The 15,846-nt window shown below is 39.6% G+C and overlaps 1 protein-coding gene across 11 annotated transcripts in view; it reads right to left on the minus strand.

Annotated features, from left to right (window-relative positions):
- Window positions 1-533: 533 nt before the first annotated feature.
- Window positions 534-15,846, minus strand: part of RAPGEF2 (Rap guanine nucleotide exchange factor 2) — a 193,166-nt gene continuing 177,853 nt past the window's right edge. For 10 of the 11 annotated variants that reach the window (XM_033000208.2, XM_042807805.1, XM_042807803.1 and 7 more), the window contains 8 exons: window positions 15,787-15,810; window positions 14,508-14,731; window positions 13,495-13,680; window positions 11,603-11,755; window positions 8,905-9,130; window positions 6,758-7,317; window positions 3,929-4,234; window positions 534-2,672 (listed from right to left, as the gene is read on the minus strand). In XM_033000208.2, the coding sequence (XP_032856099.2) occupies window positions 2,647-2,672; window positions 3,929-4,234; window positions 6,758-7,317; window positions 8,905-9,130; window positions 11,603-11,755; window positions 13,495-13,680; window positions 14,508-14,731; window positions 15,787-15,810 (1,705 nt within the window). In that variant the 3' untranslated portion in view covers window positions 534-2,646. The remainder of the gene's footprint in view (window positions 2,673-3,928; window positions 4,235-6,757; window positions 7,318-8,904; window positions 9,131-11,602; window positions 11,756-13,494; window positions 13,681-14,507; window positions 14,732-15,786; window positions 15,811-15,846) is intronic. The other variant, XM_042807804.1, reaches the window with a different exon arrangement.

Here is a 15,846-nt window from a genome sequence, read left to right on the forward strand (position 1 = left end):
TCAAGTATTTTAAAGCTAAATGGGATACAGCTGATAATGGCTTTAGCAGTGACATTTTAACTGAGTCTTCTGAGTACTACTGAAAATAATCAATCTAACCTCTGGAAAAAAAAACCCAAACCCTAAAGATCTGACATTGAATTAATGTCAACTTTTATTACTGGGGATGCTAATGGGTGATCTTTATTGCTTGAAATACCTTATTCAATAAAAACTCAAATGGACCACTTTCCACACCTTCCCCAACCCAAATGTTAAAACGGGTATTCCTCACTTTTACACCATTAAGAATATAAAAATCAACACAATCCTTACTTTAAAACTGTTTACACACTGTTTACATGCTATATATATATATATATATATATATATATATAACTAAGACCATACCTATACTCCTTTTCTGGCATCTCAAATATTTCTGCTGGAGACACGCCACGTATCAGTCACTCTCATTCAGTAGTACACACACCAAACTTTTCAAAAATTTTCAGCACCACAACTATATAGTAAGAAAAACTCCACACCAATGGTTTGCCCACATCACTTGGCAATGTCCCTTTAATATTAATACACAGAGAAGTAAAATTTTTTCATAAATTTTTTTCAAGTATGTGGAACATGTAAAATGCATAAGAATCAATATGGACTTCATTAATGTTATATTTATTTATTTTCCAGCTTCATACAAACTGGATGTAGAAGCATAAACATAGTACATTTCTACCATTTTCAACAAAAATATAACCAATATGTACAATTATTGTATTAAAAATACAAAAGGGATACAGACTCCACCAATGTCTTTCTAAAAGACATACAGGTACAAGTAGTATCAAAAGTATGAGGAAATCACCAGTTAATTGTACATTCTGCACTTGACATCACAGAGCGAACTGAGATTAGCAGTCCTATGGTCTACAATTACTTAATGCTTATATAACATTTGTGCAACTTGTGATAGCGCTAGGATTTTGTATTTCTATATGCACATGAGGTCCATAGCCTTGAGAATAAAACTGGCAAATAATGCATATTACATGTAAAATTACAAATGCATAATTGACGATGTGATATATAAGCAAATAGACAAAAGCTATGATTACAGGAGAGATAATTAAATAAAGCACTGACATTTGTTTGATACAGTGAAAAAACACTGCAATTTGATCTTTAAAAGTTGAAGCTATTTACGTTTATCTACTGATCAATATGATCAGCTGAGTTCAATGGAAAAAAAAAAAAAAAAATCCAAGACCAGCAGTTCCTCACATTTGAGTACTACTCGGATTGGCAGCCTTCACTTCTCCGGAGTCTGTGCAAAAACAACACAAAAATAGAGGGGAGGGTCATTTCAGTCATTACAGGGTTAATAGCAGCTGTGAGCAGGTGGTTGCTACACATTGGCCTTCTCTACACATGCAGTGTTCCATGAAGCCATTAACAGTTGTGACTATTTCTGCATTGCAAAGGCTGGCAAATCTAAACGTGTTATTTTTCATGACTCAAAGGCTCGTTTATCCCCTAATGCCAAAGTCAATAGATGGAGGTTATTAGATCGGTGTTAACAGCTGACAAGAGCTGTGACATCCCAACTTGCCTTCACTGCAACGCTATCCAGTTAATTTTTCTTTTAATATAACTACTATATAGTAAAAAATAAAAATAAAAACAGTAATATAACTTAAACGTGGGGTTGCCGTGGGTCTCATTAGAATGGGACACTTTCTTTTTATAGTATGCCACCCTGCATCCCGCAAGGCACAGGTACGAGACACACAGTGGCCTCTTCCCCCACCGGCCAGCTGCAAGCAGGCATTTCTGCATTTACACTAGACCCGGCTGGCTGAGGATGCCGTTAGCTCTATCGTTTACAAACTTTTTGAAGATTCCAGGGTGGGGCACGTTAAGAGCGAAGCGAGACGGTCAAGGAAAGGCGGCATCCCCATAACCTCTGCCTTCCCTTCTGCCCCGCTCAGCCGCGCGATAGCAATATCCTTTCCAGGAGCTCAGGCTGGCAACCCTCCTTAGGGGTATGAAATAATACTGTAATTACTATGCAGATGCAGTATTTGATCTCCGAAACGCAACCATACAAAAATCATAACAAAGGCATTGTAAACAAGCAAATAAGCACTGCCTCCTCGACCGGATTTCAATGCATTCCTCTCTTTGCAGGTTAAAGGCCAAACGGACTTTGACAACTAGCTTATCTCATTATCCCAATGAGACTAAGTGCTAGGACTGTGATTAAAATCTAAAAGGAAGATTTAAAGAAAAACCCTTCCAGGCATTGGGAAGTGCAGCCAGAGTTAATCATCCTGATGTGATGATCTTGGAATTTGGAATGATACTGTGTGATGTGGCAGACAGCGACAGTGGTAGCTTGGAGATTGCTGCACTGTGCATTTCAAGCAACACAGTTTGAAAAGTGCCAGGGCGATTTCTTCACAGTATTTCACATGCAAGGGGAGAGGGGACAGAAAGGGGAGGGGCAGAGGAAGAAGCCCCATGCTGCTTTAAGGCAGGGAAGGAGGCAAATAGGTCCACCATCCTTTAACTATAGTTCCAAGGCTCCTATTCTAGGGACGTCTTCTTGTGCTCTCCTTTAAGGTGGCTCACTCTGGATCCAGAAAAGCCCAAGTCTTAGACAGCAGAGACTTGTTCATCTTCTGCAAACACAACAGGATAGGGGAAAACAGAATTTAGTTCATGTAGAATAAGACTGCTACTGAACCAAACAACTGTACTGTGCGCTCATGTGTTTTCCATTTCACTGTATTATGTATATATTTTACAACAATCTCAATATCTGTACATTTCAGGTCTCATGAGAAGTATTCCTCTGTAATTTTGTTCTCAAAATAAGACAATTGCTATAACTTAGCTAGGTGTGGTTCCTCAGCCTGAGGAACACAACAGCTACTCCTCAATATACAATAGCATCATAAAGCCATCTTACAGTTTTTTTCCTGAATATATCTGTGATTTATTTATATTAAGATTGCATAAAAATTGAGTGCAGCTTTAGTCATCATCGGTAAAAACAATAAAAATTCTCTGTCATGATAATTCTCAAAGTTTGAAGCAATCTGATTAAGGTAGACTGCTTTTTTTTTCCATCACGTTCAACTGCAGAGTTCATCCTGCACGTAAAACCTTAGTAACTAAACAGTTAGAGAGGGAAAGGGAACAATAGCCTTTCTGTCACATCTATCTACGAGAAACAGAGTGTTCAAATGTGTGAGTTGGGCACTGCCCTGCCTGAATTTTGAGCACCTAGCCCTCAAGCTGCAATCCAGCTGTGCTTGTACTCCACAGAGAAACAGAAAGACTATGTCTACATAGCCTTGCCATCATTATAGCTGAGCTAAAGCGTAAAGATGCAGACACGCTTGGGCAAGCAAAGTAGCAAAAGAAGAGTGGGCTCATGTGCAGCAGTTGGTGTGGAAGACCCAGTGTCGACAGCGTAAGAGTTTCCGGTAGAATGTGAGTGACTACCCAAAATAAACCTGACCAGCAATGCTCTGTGGGGCATACGGACAGGTTTTCTACAGACCAGGCAAGTTTTTTGACCGTTACATACATGGGTAGTGCCAAACATTAAGTATGCTGGAAACCTTCAGGGCAGGCAGGGCTGTACCTAGTGAACACAGACACCTCCAGAGAAGTTGCCTAAGCCAACTGTTTGATTGTCCAAGATTCGGGTGAACCTACACTCCAAATTTTAAATTCAATTTAGGATGAACTGAATTCCTCCCCTTCCATAAAAGTTAACAAATAGTAAGTTTTGAAAGATGGAAGAGAGCTCGAATTATGGCAAGTATTTCTATGGCAGAACACATTTGCGTAATTTGCTTTGTGACTGTGAAAGCATTGACCATTTTTTCCATGCAGCACACTCAAAATCTAACAATTAGAAATTTACCATCTTCCTCTGTGGAAAACCCTTGAGACGGATAGTGAGCAAGACGTGGATCTGACTCATTTGGTTTATGCCACTGAGGTTTGTTCACGGGCCTGCTAGCTGAATGGCTGTGACACTGCTGTTGCGGAGTTGATGTCCCATGAGTCTCACACGTCCGTGCCACCATTCTAGACCTCTGAAGTGCTATGTTGTAATCCGGAGGCTTTCTGGTTGGATGGGAACCACCTTCTGCAAACTCAGCAATAGGTATTCCTACATAGCCAGGAGGAGTTGGAGGTGGTTCTCGATATCGACCCTCTTTTCGTGCTGCAGGAACAACAACAGATTATCGTAAGAGTTAGTAAGAGGAAAACTGCTCAAAGGAAAGTAAACAGGGAAAGTTAAACATCAACCAACTCAACAGCCCAGGAGGAGAAAATCTGAAGGACAAAAGGTAACTACCATACAGCAGACAATGAGGTCTTGAAAAATAAACGATGCAAGTATAGAATGTACAACATACACAGGATATAGCTATTCTTTCAGTAGTGAAGCATTACTTTATTAAAATTCAAGAAATTACTTGGGGTGTTCGTCCAAACTTAGCAACGGAAGCTGTTCCATCAATGGTATAGAATAAAACGTACACTGATCGAAGTAACGTGGAAGACTCAAGAGACCACAGAAGTGGCAAACATCAGGAACACTGGCAACTCCCTAAACGCATTACGACCTTCACCCTGAAGATGGGCTTTGTACCTAAAGCTCATGTCTTTTGCTTTTTGCATCTTGAGAGGGTGTGTGGGTGAAGCACCTGATACATTATACATTATTTATTCCTACAAATCTTAATACTTCATGAGACACAAGCTACAATACCAAAAGGTAAGGAAGAGAAGTGGGCTTCATCTTCATACTTTCTGTATATACTACTGCCCCCTGCTCTTATGGTTGTATTCTCTGCAAAATGAAAATTTGAAAGTATGCCTGTAAGAACAATGATTGAATATGATTTTATATCGGAGATGGAAAGACCACCACCTAATTTGTGAATCTCACTGAGGCGTAACTGTTTACCTGAACAAGGCTTAGCTCTGGGCATACTTAGAAGTTCTCTCTTGCAGAGAACTTCAAGGGAGGAAACAGCAATTAAGAATTTTAAGCATCTGAAGGGACACACCGCAGACGGGCATGACTATTTTGGAGTTACGTACCTAAAGTCAGCTGGGCCTTTGATTCTGAACACTTCTTGTGGGTGTAGCCCTTTAACACATGACCACTTAACTTACAGTACAAAGGCAAGCACAGCAGGAAAAACCACTGACACAGACAATTTACTCTCCACAGCTTGTCATGCACTGTACATTCTTGCACATCACCCTGCATTAGGCAGCATGGAATTGACTGAAAGGGCAGTACAAGCTTAAAATGGACCCGTGCTACTTGGATGCAAGTTTATTTTAGACGAAAAATAAATTCTTGATATTATAACCAAACCAATAGAATCTAAGTATTTTTCTTGGACAAACTGTTTTATCTGAGCAACGCAGCATGAAGAAGTTTCTGAGAAATCTTATTCAAAGATTCCTGAAAAGTAACTTTGCTGCAGAAGAAATTCTGTAGAAAAATTCTACTGAAATACTACAAGAGATCAACATCTACTCAGTGCAAAAGAACCGTGTAAAAATAGTGGCTTTTGTGGAACAGCAATATGCGGAGTTACATTTGCAGGGTAATTAGTTAATAGCACTGAAGTGCATGGAAGTGTGTGGTTTGAATTTTTAGGTGTCCCATGTCTCTAAAAACATAGTGGCAAGCACTGCCTTAAGAGGCAAGTTTGGAAGCATGCTTGTTCCACATTCTGGTAGAAATCAAGGGTATCAAAGAGTAAAATGAGAGTGGCATGAATCTGAACCTGAAGTCCTGAACCAAACAGCTTCCTCATCTTCATAGCTCGGGGATTCAGATCTGCACCCAAGCTTTGAGGCAATAGGCCACTGCTGAGCAATATACTTGGCCAGAAAACGGAAAAGCAGTTTATTACAGTGGTCTCAGCATGACCTCAATCTGGCAGACTTTTTCAGCTGTCAGTGCAAAATGACTTTTTGATAGTTCTTCATATCAGTCTGAAGAAAGGCAAAGTGAAGGGGAATGAAAGGAAGGAAAGAGGCAAAAATACAGAGGTCTCAGATGGCCCACAGACTGGGATGCATAGAAGGAACAATATGAGAAAAGTGTTAAGCTCGGCCAAAGACACCTTCAAATTAATTTATATATTATCTGATCTTCCTTTTGTTGAATGATGGTAAGTGTATTTCAGCTCTAACTTAGGAACCTCTCCAGTTTCAGCAGTCTAAAGAAACATCTCAGTCAGTATTTAAGCACAAAATGATCCCATTTTCAGAAATAAGGAATATTCACAATTATCAGACAAGTCACACAGATGTATAAAGTAAAACACTTCTAAAGAAATCAGGCCACATTTATTAAGATTTCTAAATATAGAATGTGAAGTCTTACTGCGAAGAGAAATTCACATTTCAGAACAGACTTCTAAATACATCAACCTCTCAGAACACTGTCCAGCAGCAGCTTAGCTACTTTTTTGATGTATGGCAGGCTCTCTTGAAACAGAAAGGTGCTGCCAGAACTGAGAAACAACAAGTCAAATTTTCCCTCTTAATAAATGCACAGTTAAGGGGGGAAAAATCTGAGAGAGACTGCAAAATGTTTGGTTTTGCTTTAAAAATGAAAAATGAACCCAGACAAAGGAAACGCAGTTTTATAACAATGTGAAGAACCATGGGCAAGCGATTTAAAATACTTCAGGGTAAAGAAAACTTAACTTACCAATAAGCCCCTTTGTACTACTCGATGACACTGCTATATGAGTGGGCATGGGAGCTGGCTTTGACTCCTCTGCTGGTACAGACGTTATGCTACTGGTTTCAGCTTCAATTGAAACGTCCTTCCCACCCCTCCGCTTTATGGTACCTGTATCACCTTCTGAGTCCTCTCCCCAGTATCCTGTCGAGGATGCCCAGCTTGCTCTGGACTGTGCTTGATCAAGGCCCTCCCTGCCTTGACTCTGCCTGCCGTACTTTGTGCCGTGATCGGGGAACATCAGCGGGTCCATGTGACTGCCCGAGGCCCACAGTCCTGCCCCATCGCCTGGACTATCAAAATGAGCATGTCCAAAAGGCAGAGTCTCCCAGCTTCTCTGGTGCTGTATGGTTTGTATGTTGTCATGAGAACCACTCGAACACGAAGTCCAGCTACCACGGCCACTGTCTGCTGCATCGAGAGAAGCTCTGTCCCCCTGATCCTGTGACAGTTCTTCTGTACTAGGAGAAGAAAGCACAGTTGCTCCAGCGTACAGGCCTCTGGTCTCTGACAGCGGTGCATATGAGCTAGATGAACATTGACAAGGAGGGGGGGGGCAGGGAAAAAAAAAAAATTGAACGCAGCGTTGGAATTTGACATCATTTACAGAACACATGAAGAATTCAACAATCAAGAGAAAAGCAAACATACCAGGAGGTTGGACTAGATGACCTTTAAAAGGTCCCCTCCAACACAAACCATTCTACGATTGAAGACTTTGATGCAGTTTATATTAATTACTATTTGCATTAATAACTAATTAAATTTGGAGAAGAGAACACTTTCCTTGCAATCCTCAATAAAACAAACAAGCAAATCACTAGAAACTGTGATAAAACTTAACAGTTCAGTGGAGTAATTTCAAAAGGTAAAATCTTAACTTTGCAGCAGCCCTTTAAGACAGACAAACCGCATTCGCATATATAAAGGGGAACAGGATGATAGGCAGGGTTCCTACTGCTTTTCCAGCCATGAAAAGCAAAGGATCAAAAGTCAGACACAGAGTTTTTAGCAGGAGGTAGCTGATATTCAGGTTTAGGTTTCAGTTTTTCAGATTTTTATTTCTGCTTAGGAAACTCTGAAATCCAACTTTTCAACATTTCTTGCAAACGGACATGTATTTTAAACTTAATTTTGGAAACACATGCTACTTCATAGAGCAAGTATGTTCTCTGTAGTCTTCTGGCGATTACGTAGCCCTAACACTATCGCTTACTTATCAGCAAAGACAACCAACAAAGGGTCACTTTTGTTTAGCAGCTATACAGGTTCCTGGGATTTGTCCTTCCAGGGCAGCTCGCCATGCAGACTGGAACACTGCGCTACCGAATACCTAAGACACCTGATTAAAGAGTTTGCATAGCCTGGGATTCCCAAAACTGGTGTGCTTCAGCTTTGGAACAGGACTGCCATCCACAGATCCCGCAGGACTGAAAACTCTGAAAACATTCAGAAGACTGAAGCAGCCAAATAACAGCTCAGATGAGTAAATAGAGAGTAAGTAAGATCCAGGGCTCCAATTATTTTCAGGCCAAGGCTCACTGCTAGAGATTTAGAGAACTCCTCACAGCACTAGCTTCCCCACCATTACAGAAGTTAATTACCTAGAAAACCACCAGCCTAATGTAAATTTTAGCTTTCAATTATTTTTGTCTAGAAGAGGTATTTGGGGTAAAATATTTCTGAATTAGATAAATATGCACTTTTCTATGAAACAAACTGGAAAATTACTAGCTATTTCTATTCTCAGCTTGATCACTGAATATTTTCTTATCTTATTCAGTTAATTCCCCATCTAGAAAACATGCTACAATACTAGTCTGCCATAAAGAGGATAATCTACAGCACTCCTAAATGGTCAGATGGTAAGGTCTACTGAGGTAAAGTCTTACTGCTGTAGACCTCATCACACACTCAGGAGTGCAAAACCTTTTCTTGTCAGAAAATGGAACATTATCACAAAACACATCATTGAAATAGTAGTTTTTAAGAGCAGGGGAGAAAAAAATATTGGAGTGAGATACAGGGAAAGTTACATGCACAAATATACATATATACACCACATTCACACTGTATGAAAGTATAATGTAAGCAAGCACAAATAAAATTCCTACCCTAAGCTGAATTGATCTGGTTCAATCATGATTCTTCTATCAATCCTTCCCACACCAAGATTTGTCTCCACGATGCTGACAGAATGCCTCTGTCTCCTCTCATCATGCAGGGAGACTGGCATAGAGTCAAAAGAGGAATTGCTGACAATACTAGATCTGGAAGAAATCTCGCTGTGACCAGAATCTGAAAAGTTGTCCACCGTGCCGCTAGGAGCCAAAGTATAGCCTGCAAAGGGAACATCACGTTAATGGGAGTCTCGGAGAAGCCTACTCAGTTATTGCCAAGCAGCCAGCCATACTGCTACCACCGTAAATCAGAACTACTACTACGTTTACACAGAAGCAGCACTGCAAAAGATAAAGATACACAGCAGACCCACGTAACACCACGTAATCAGTCTCTTCCTAAGAGGTTTAAGATTGGGGGAAACATGCCCTGCTTGTTTAGAAACCAACTGCTCGCCTTCCTTCTCTGCCCTCCTCCCCCAAACTAGTTTCAAATGCATCATCGTACTTGTAACCCCACATTATGAAATCTCACTTCTCAAAAAACTGCCGGTACACAAACACTGTCTCCAAGATTGGAATGAAGCAGGTGTCCTGGACAAGATTACTGCTTGAAGTAATCCAAGAGGCCCTCTCACACGGTTTTTCTGTTCTGCAAAGCTGCACTTCAGAGATGAACAGCAGATACAACAGGAAGCCCAGATGTCTGCATTGACTGCTTATTGAATATCTTGGCTGAGAAGGCCAGATTTTCAAGCTTTCTTGGTGGTATTTGGCTAACTAATTACATTACAAATAGTATATATTACCAGAATTATACTGTAATTTGGAGGTAGCATTGACACCACCAGACTGAGATCAAATCTGCAAACTGTGTCACAGAGGCAAATTGAGCAAATTCAGCTTTTGTTTTAGTATTAAACAAAGTTGTGCTGAATGCTCTTGCCAGCTAAGTTAAAGGTCATTAAACAACACACATCCACAAGTAACTGCAGTTTTCATTTTTAGCCTTCAGTCTACACCTAAGTGTCAAGATGACCTCAACTGATCGATCCCAATTCACTTGCTGAGACCATGGAATTAATGCTGCCAGTTTTGTCTGAAAGAACGTACCATTAGCTTCATGTCACCATCAAACCAAGGATTTTTTTAAACTTTATAATCATGTTTATGATTTCCTTTTTGCAAAAATTAAAGTACTTTTCCCACTATGAGCCAAGTACAGAATCCCAATTCTTTTTTCAAGAAATGCACAGGCCCAATCACATGTATATAAATTCACTCTTTGTTAATGTAGTATTTGGGAGGATTTGTGATAGCAGCTTACAAGGATTTGAGGTGATAATCTAAGTCTCCTCAACATAACATCCTTCCTGATCTGACCTTAATAAATATCATTTCAATAGATATTTTGGATAGGCATTTGTACCTTCTTGCTATATTCACCTCTCTCCTTTTCAGATCTCTGCTTACCCAATTTGAATGATTTTTTTCCCCTTTTGCTTCCATAAGCCCCACCAATTCCAGAGGTCGTTGGTGATTTGTTATTCTTGTTACTGTTCTCACTTCCAAGAGGAGAGGAGGAACTGGTTTGGTCCCTCAGTCTGGAGCAGTAAGGCCCCAGCTGATCATCACTGCCACCTACCACATTAAGGAAAGGGCTTAGCTATCCATTTGATAAGAAAGTAGAAAAAGTGACACTCACATTAGTTTCAAATCCTTACCATCCCCCTTGTGCAGTTTAGGGAGAGTTACTCCTACAGGGAAGTCTCCAACACACTTATCTCTTTAGTATTCTGAACTTCTATTATGGAGAATCAACCCTTATATATATATATTACCATAATGTTATAATATGTAACTGTTAAGCCAAACTTTTATGATATTCTGAAAAGAGAATAACTTAGAAGTTATCTGCAATACAACTTGACTGTCATACTTCCAAAGGGACTTTTTTATTCAAACTACAGAAAAGTGTCTCCAATTCTCTGTTTTGTCAATTCATACCCAGTACAAGCACAATGAAGAAGCAAACAGGCTTAAAAAAAAAAATCCCTTTAAAGTCTTAAATTCACTTTTAAAAAAAAATAAAATAACACTGTGAATTCACTTAAAAAGAACTCAGTCAAGAAAGTTCCAATGTGTAACATCATTCCTCAAATATGCATATACACTGTTTGAATAATCAGGCTGCTAGTAAAATGTTGCATGTTAGTGATGCAAACCCTGAATATCTTAAGCCTGCCAGTCACACATAGGTCACATCCCATCCAGATGCATGACACAGCAAACAATTCCTCTAATAGAACAGTGTGCTCAATGCTGCACTAAGATTTTTTTTGTTAAGTTTCTCTCTGCACACCCTTCCACTGGCAGGAAGCACTGATGATGGGAATATTTTTGTCAGGAATGGCTGCAGTGAGAGTGACCTTCTGCATCAAATCCTGTATCAGACCAGGCTATCTTTCCTAGCTTTTTCTAACCAGAGGTTCTTCAGGTATCCTTGAAATCAGGCTTCCAGGTACCCTTCCATGTATCCCACTCTGCACTATGTTTCCTGCCCTCTTACTGACCGTATGTGACAAAAATAGGAGCAGCAATAGTTTATCCTGAGCACCCAAATTCTCCCTCAGAAGTTTCCAAAGTTTATGAGCTTCAGGAAACTGGATGAGAAATAGTGTATGTTTAATACCTTTCCTTGGAGAGCTCTGTGGTGAAGTGGGAGGAGAAGACAGCTGTGAAGATGCACTTGAGATTGTGTCTTCAGATGGTTTCTTGTGACGATCCAAACTTCCTTCTTCAGATAATGAAAGAATTTTCTTTAAAGCTTGAGGGGAGTTAATGCCTTTAAATAAGAATTAATGTAGGCAGATGTAAATTTAGTATAAATATATCTTTCTGTTTCACAATGTACTTACAGGACAGATGCCACATACGAAAAACAACATTTTTTTCCTGTATACTTGTGAGTTTCTGACACCAGCTTGAATGAAGCAAAATGTTTAAACCTACTACTGTTTAAAATATAGTGTCTTATTTCTGCATATTAGCTCATGCACCCAGTCTTTCTTTCTGGCCACCTAAAATAAACATCACTGAAAACACAATGTAGATTCGGTGTTGCAGAACACTGCCTACACAATATGTAGATCAAGGATAGGCATAGTAATGGTTACTGAGAAACTTGAACTAACATTATATTGAATACAATCACACACAAATCTCACTGGTTAGCAAAGATTTATATAGTAAGAATTGAAACTGTTCTCCTGTTTCTCTTCTATTCAGAGTAGCCTAGAAAGTCAAAGAAAGTTGGAAAGAAGATTAATAAGATCAGGTTTACAAAACAAGGCCATCCTGCAGCTGCCTTTCTCCCTTTCATTTTTGAGAACTCTCTCTGCACCAGATTATTTTGGGAAACTAAAGAGTAAAAACATCCTGAAGATGATTTATGATGTAAAGATCTAGGGCATCAAGAACTGCTTTTTTCAGGAAACATTCATCCATCTTTCTCTTCCCCTCCCCTCAAAAATCCACCCTGGGACAATCTTGAAAGTGAAGACAGAGCTGCTCTGACAGTTCTGTCAATGTTTGCAATAGAGGTTATTTTTAAGTATTCTACAGAATTTATCTCTGATCTGTTAAATCACAATGCTGCTATCAGTAATTTACAGCTGCTTCATCAACATAATCTAGCCAGTTTTCAGAAACTTTCCCACCATGAGCAAAAACACAGTCTATGGCACTTCAAAGCCCTTTTAACGTTAAAATTTAATGGTAAAATCAACAAGGACTAGATGAATATTGAATTGTTTCTTGCTCATTTTGCAGCTTCTAATGTTTCACTAGCAGACTACACAGAGCACACGTAAAACTAATAAAAAGTGAAATCAGAAACTCTTGTGAAATTACCATCGTGCAATAGGAAGAGCCAATTACGCTACATATACTTACTTATTAGGAATATTGCCATACTTTAATTGAAACGTAAGAAGTTTTTTAAAAATGCAGGTACGTTATGTACACATGCTGGGGCCAAGATTTGGAAATCAGATTAGAAGAAATTCTTATAGTATCTTTCTGAATGACATGCAGGCAGCAATGACTGAACAGTAGCAATAAAAAAACCACTAGGGAGCAGAAGCCAAAGGGACGATTCTCAATGTGAAACTTCAGGCCTACATTTCCAACAGGACCACCAGCTTGAGTGGGCCTGAATTTCACATTAAACGTTCAACTTCTGAAAGAACACCATAGCTTCTGAGGCTTCTCAGATGGGTCACTCAAACTCCAAGTCACTAATCCCTTTGGAAAAGTTAAGCCAAGATCCAAGGGCAGAGTCAGAAACGTTCATTCTTTCCAGCTGCTAGTAACAGGTAAATACTTACACTGATTGACAGGATGCTTTCCTGCATTTCCTTCTTTCCATTTCTAGAGAAGAGGATTATGCATATATACTGCATGAACTAGCACAACCTGCACACCAGCAATACGTCTCTGGATCCTACTTGATTAAAAATGTCTCCCTGCCATAAGCAAACAAACTTCAGAGTATTAAACCAACCGCTTCATTATGCCACTTACCAAATGGTGGGAGGTCTTTGACTGGCACTTTCTTGCGAGAGGGATAAAGAGATACGGCAGGGACCTGCAACGCTTGGTTTACTTTATGTTGCTGCTGCTGCTGCACTTTCTGATGGATGCCTGCCCGGGGAGCCACTGGTGATGTTTCGGATTTTCCAGATCGCTTGTCTCCTGTATTCTTTGGCACTTTGAAATAAATGGGAGAAAGCACGGAATGATTACTGGCTAAAGATATTGTGGAAGTTATAATCTGAGCAGTGAAAAGCCTCCAATTAATAACTAAAGGTACTCAAATACTTGTACAACTGATGCAGGGGATACCTTTAGAGAGAAAAGATGAAGAGAAGAGGGGAAGATTTAACTCCCTTTAAAATACATACAATATCAAAGAACAATTACTCTCTTTCTCGAAATAAAACTCTCATAAATAACTATTGTTACAGTTATCAAAAACAGGAGCAGAAGTTATACTGGTTTATCATAAGGACTACAACTGGTTTAGAATAGGCATATAATTACTATTTTTTGCTACACTGAAGGCAGGGAAGGGCATAAGATACAGCATTCCTTCAAATCAAAATGAAACCAATATCCAGCATAAGGTCACTCTCTGCTCCAGGTGTCTTGAACACCTGGACATAAAGAAAATCCCCTTTTTCCCCTGAAGGCCAAGATATGCAGGATGACCAGCTGTATTCATACCAATAGCCTGAGTATGTCAGAACTGAGGAGAAACTTTTGGCTCCTCCATACCCTTTGTATGGACAAATCTAAAGAACACTTCAGCATGACACGATCTGAAAGCCTTATCCCCTGTATAAATGCTGTGTGTCTATACTGTTAATCTGCAAGATGATTTCCTTAAGATTCATAGATGTTCAGTACTTGGAAATGACTAGACACAACATTTTCCACCTCATTTTCTTGTTACTATTCCCAATTACTTCCTTGGAGAAGAAACAGAGATGTATTTAACTGTTTCCTTGAAATTCATAACGAATGACAATGCTCACATGTGTTGGTGGCTGGCTCACACTGCAGAGACAGCGTCTGGAGACTCTCTTCATCCATCTCCAGATCCAAGTTCGAGAGATACTGCTTTACTTTTCGTGCCATCTGAGCATCTTCATACAGCTTTTTAGCGTTGAGGAAGGAGCTGCGACGGACCCGCTTTTTATGACCCCCCGTTTGCGCGACATCCAGCACAGCTGCATTCGTACTGCCCTGGCTGAGGGACCTGGAGTGAAAGGGGGGGCAGGAGGGGGAAGAAAAAGGGGAAAAGCATGAATTAGCTCTACATGGTATCGCTTGATAAACAGGAAACGTGCAAAAGTTTGCATGAATGTCAGTCTACAGTCAGAGCGTACATGCCTCATTCCAGTAAGTCAAACAGCTATAACAGATAGAAAGATGAGGGTCAGGAAATCTTTTTACTTGGTTACAGGCACTGTTTTAATTACACAAATATTTTAACCTATTCCGCTCCAACTAGGCAATATCACTTCACACATCTAGAAAAGCATTCAAGCTAGCTCTCTCACGTAAGCCAGCTACTGAGAAGATGGGAGCATTAGGAAAAGCTCATGCAGTAAGGCAGTGCTGACAGAAGACTACAGTTGAGGTTCAAATTTAAATACATATACAGAAGGCATTTCAAAATCTCTCTAAGCACTTTTTCAGTCAGCCTGTATACAAAGCGTACAGCTCAGTTTTACAGAACAGAACTTCCTTGTAACTCGCTAGGCTGAAGACAACATTTTGTTAAACAAAATGATCAGCTAGTTCATGATGAAATAAATGTCATGCACATTTCAATGTATGTATGTCTGTATGAAAGCTATGCATTGTTCCTGATTTGTTAAGAGCAAAAATGATGGCTGAATTGTAGTATGAAAATAAGTTAGCTTAGCAGATACTGTAAGTTTTAACATTTTTATTTTATTATGATATTTGCTTATTAGGCATAAAGAAAGTTAAGAGCGATTTTCAGCTCTTGTAACCTTGCCATTTTATAATTCCTCTTTTACTGAGAGTCACTCCCTTGGCAATTTAAATTGGAGGTGAGGGAGAAGAACACCCCACTCCTATCTAAAACTACTCAAATAATTTACAGTTTTTGTGTTTTAATCTCAAAAGCAAAAGCACTCCTGGATTAAAATGTATTGTCAGTAAAAAAGGGTTAACAAAAGAAAAAAATGTCAAAGCACCAGAAAATTAAAGATAGCAAGTAGGAAACAATGCAAAGAGTAAGGGAAGAACGAATGTCTGTGTGTGTTGTCTCCAACCACTTACCCCAAACTCCTCCATTTCTTCTTCCTGCAAGTGAGAGCCAGGAAGAGTAAAGCATGGGTT

Source organism: Tyto alba, unplaced genomic scaffold, assembly GCF_018691265.1.
Source record: "Tyto alba isolate M040663 unplaced genomic scaffold, T.alba_DEE_v4.0 Super-Scaffold_6, whole genome shotgun sequence".
NCBI lineage: Eukaryota > Metazoa > Chordata > Aves > Strigiformes > Tytonidae > Tyto > Tyto alba.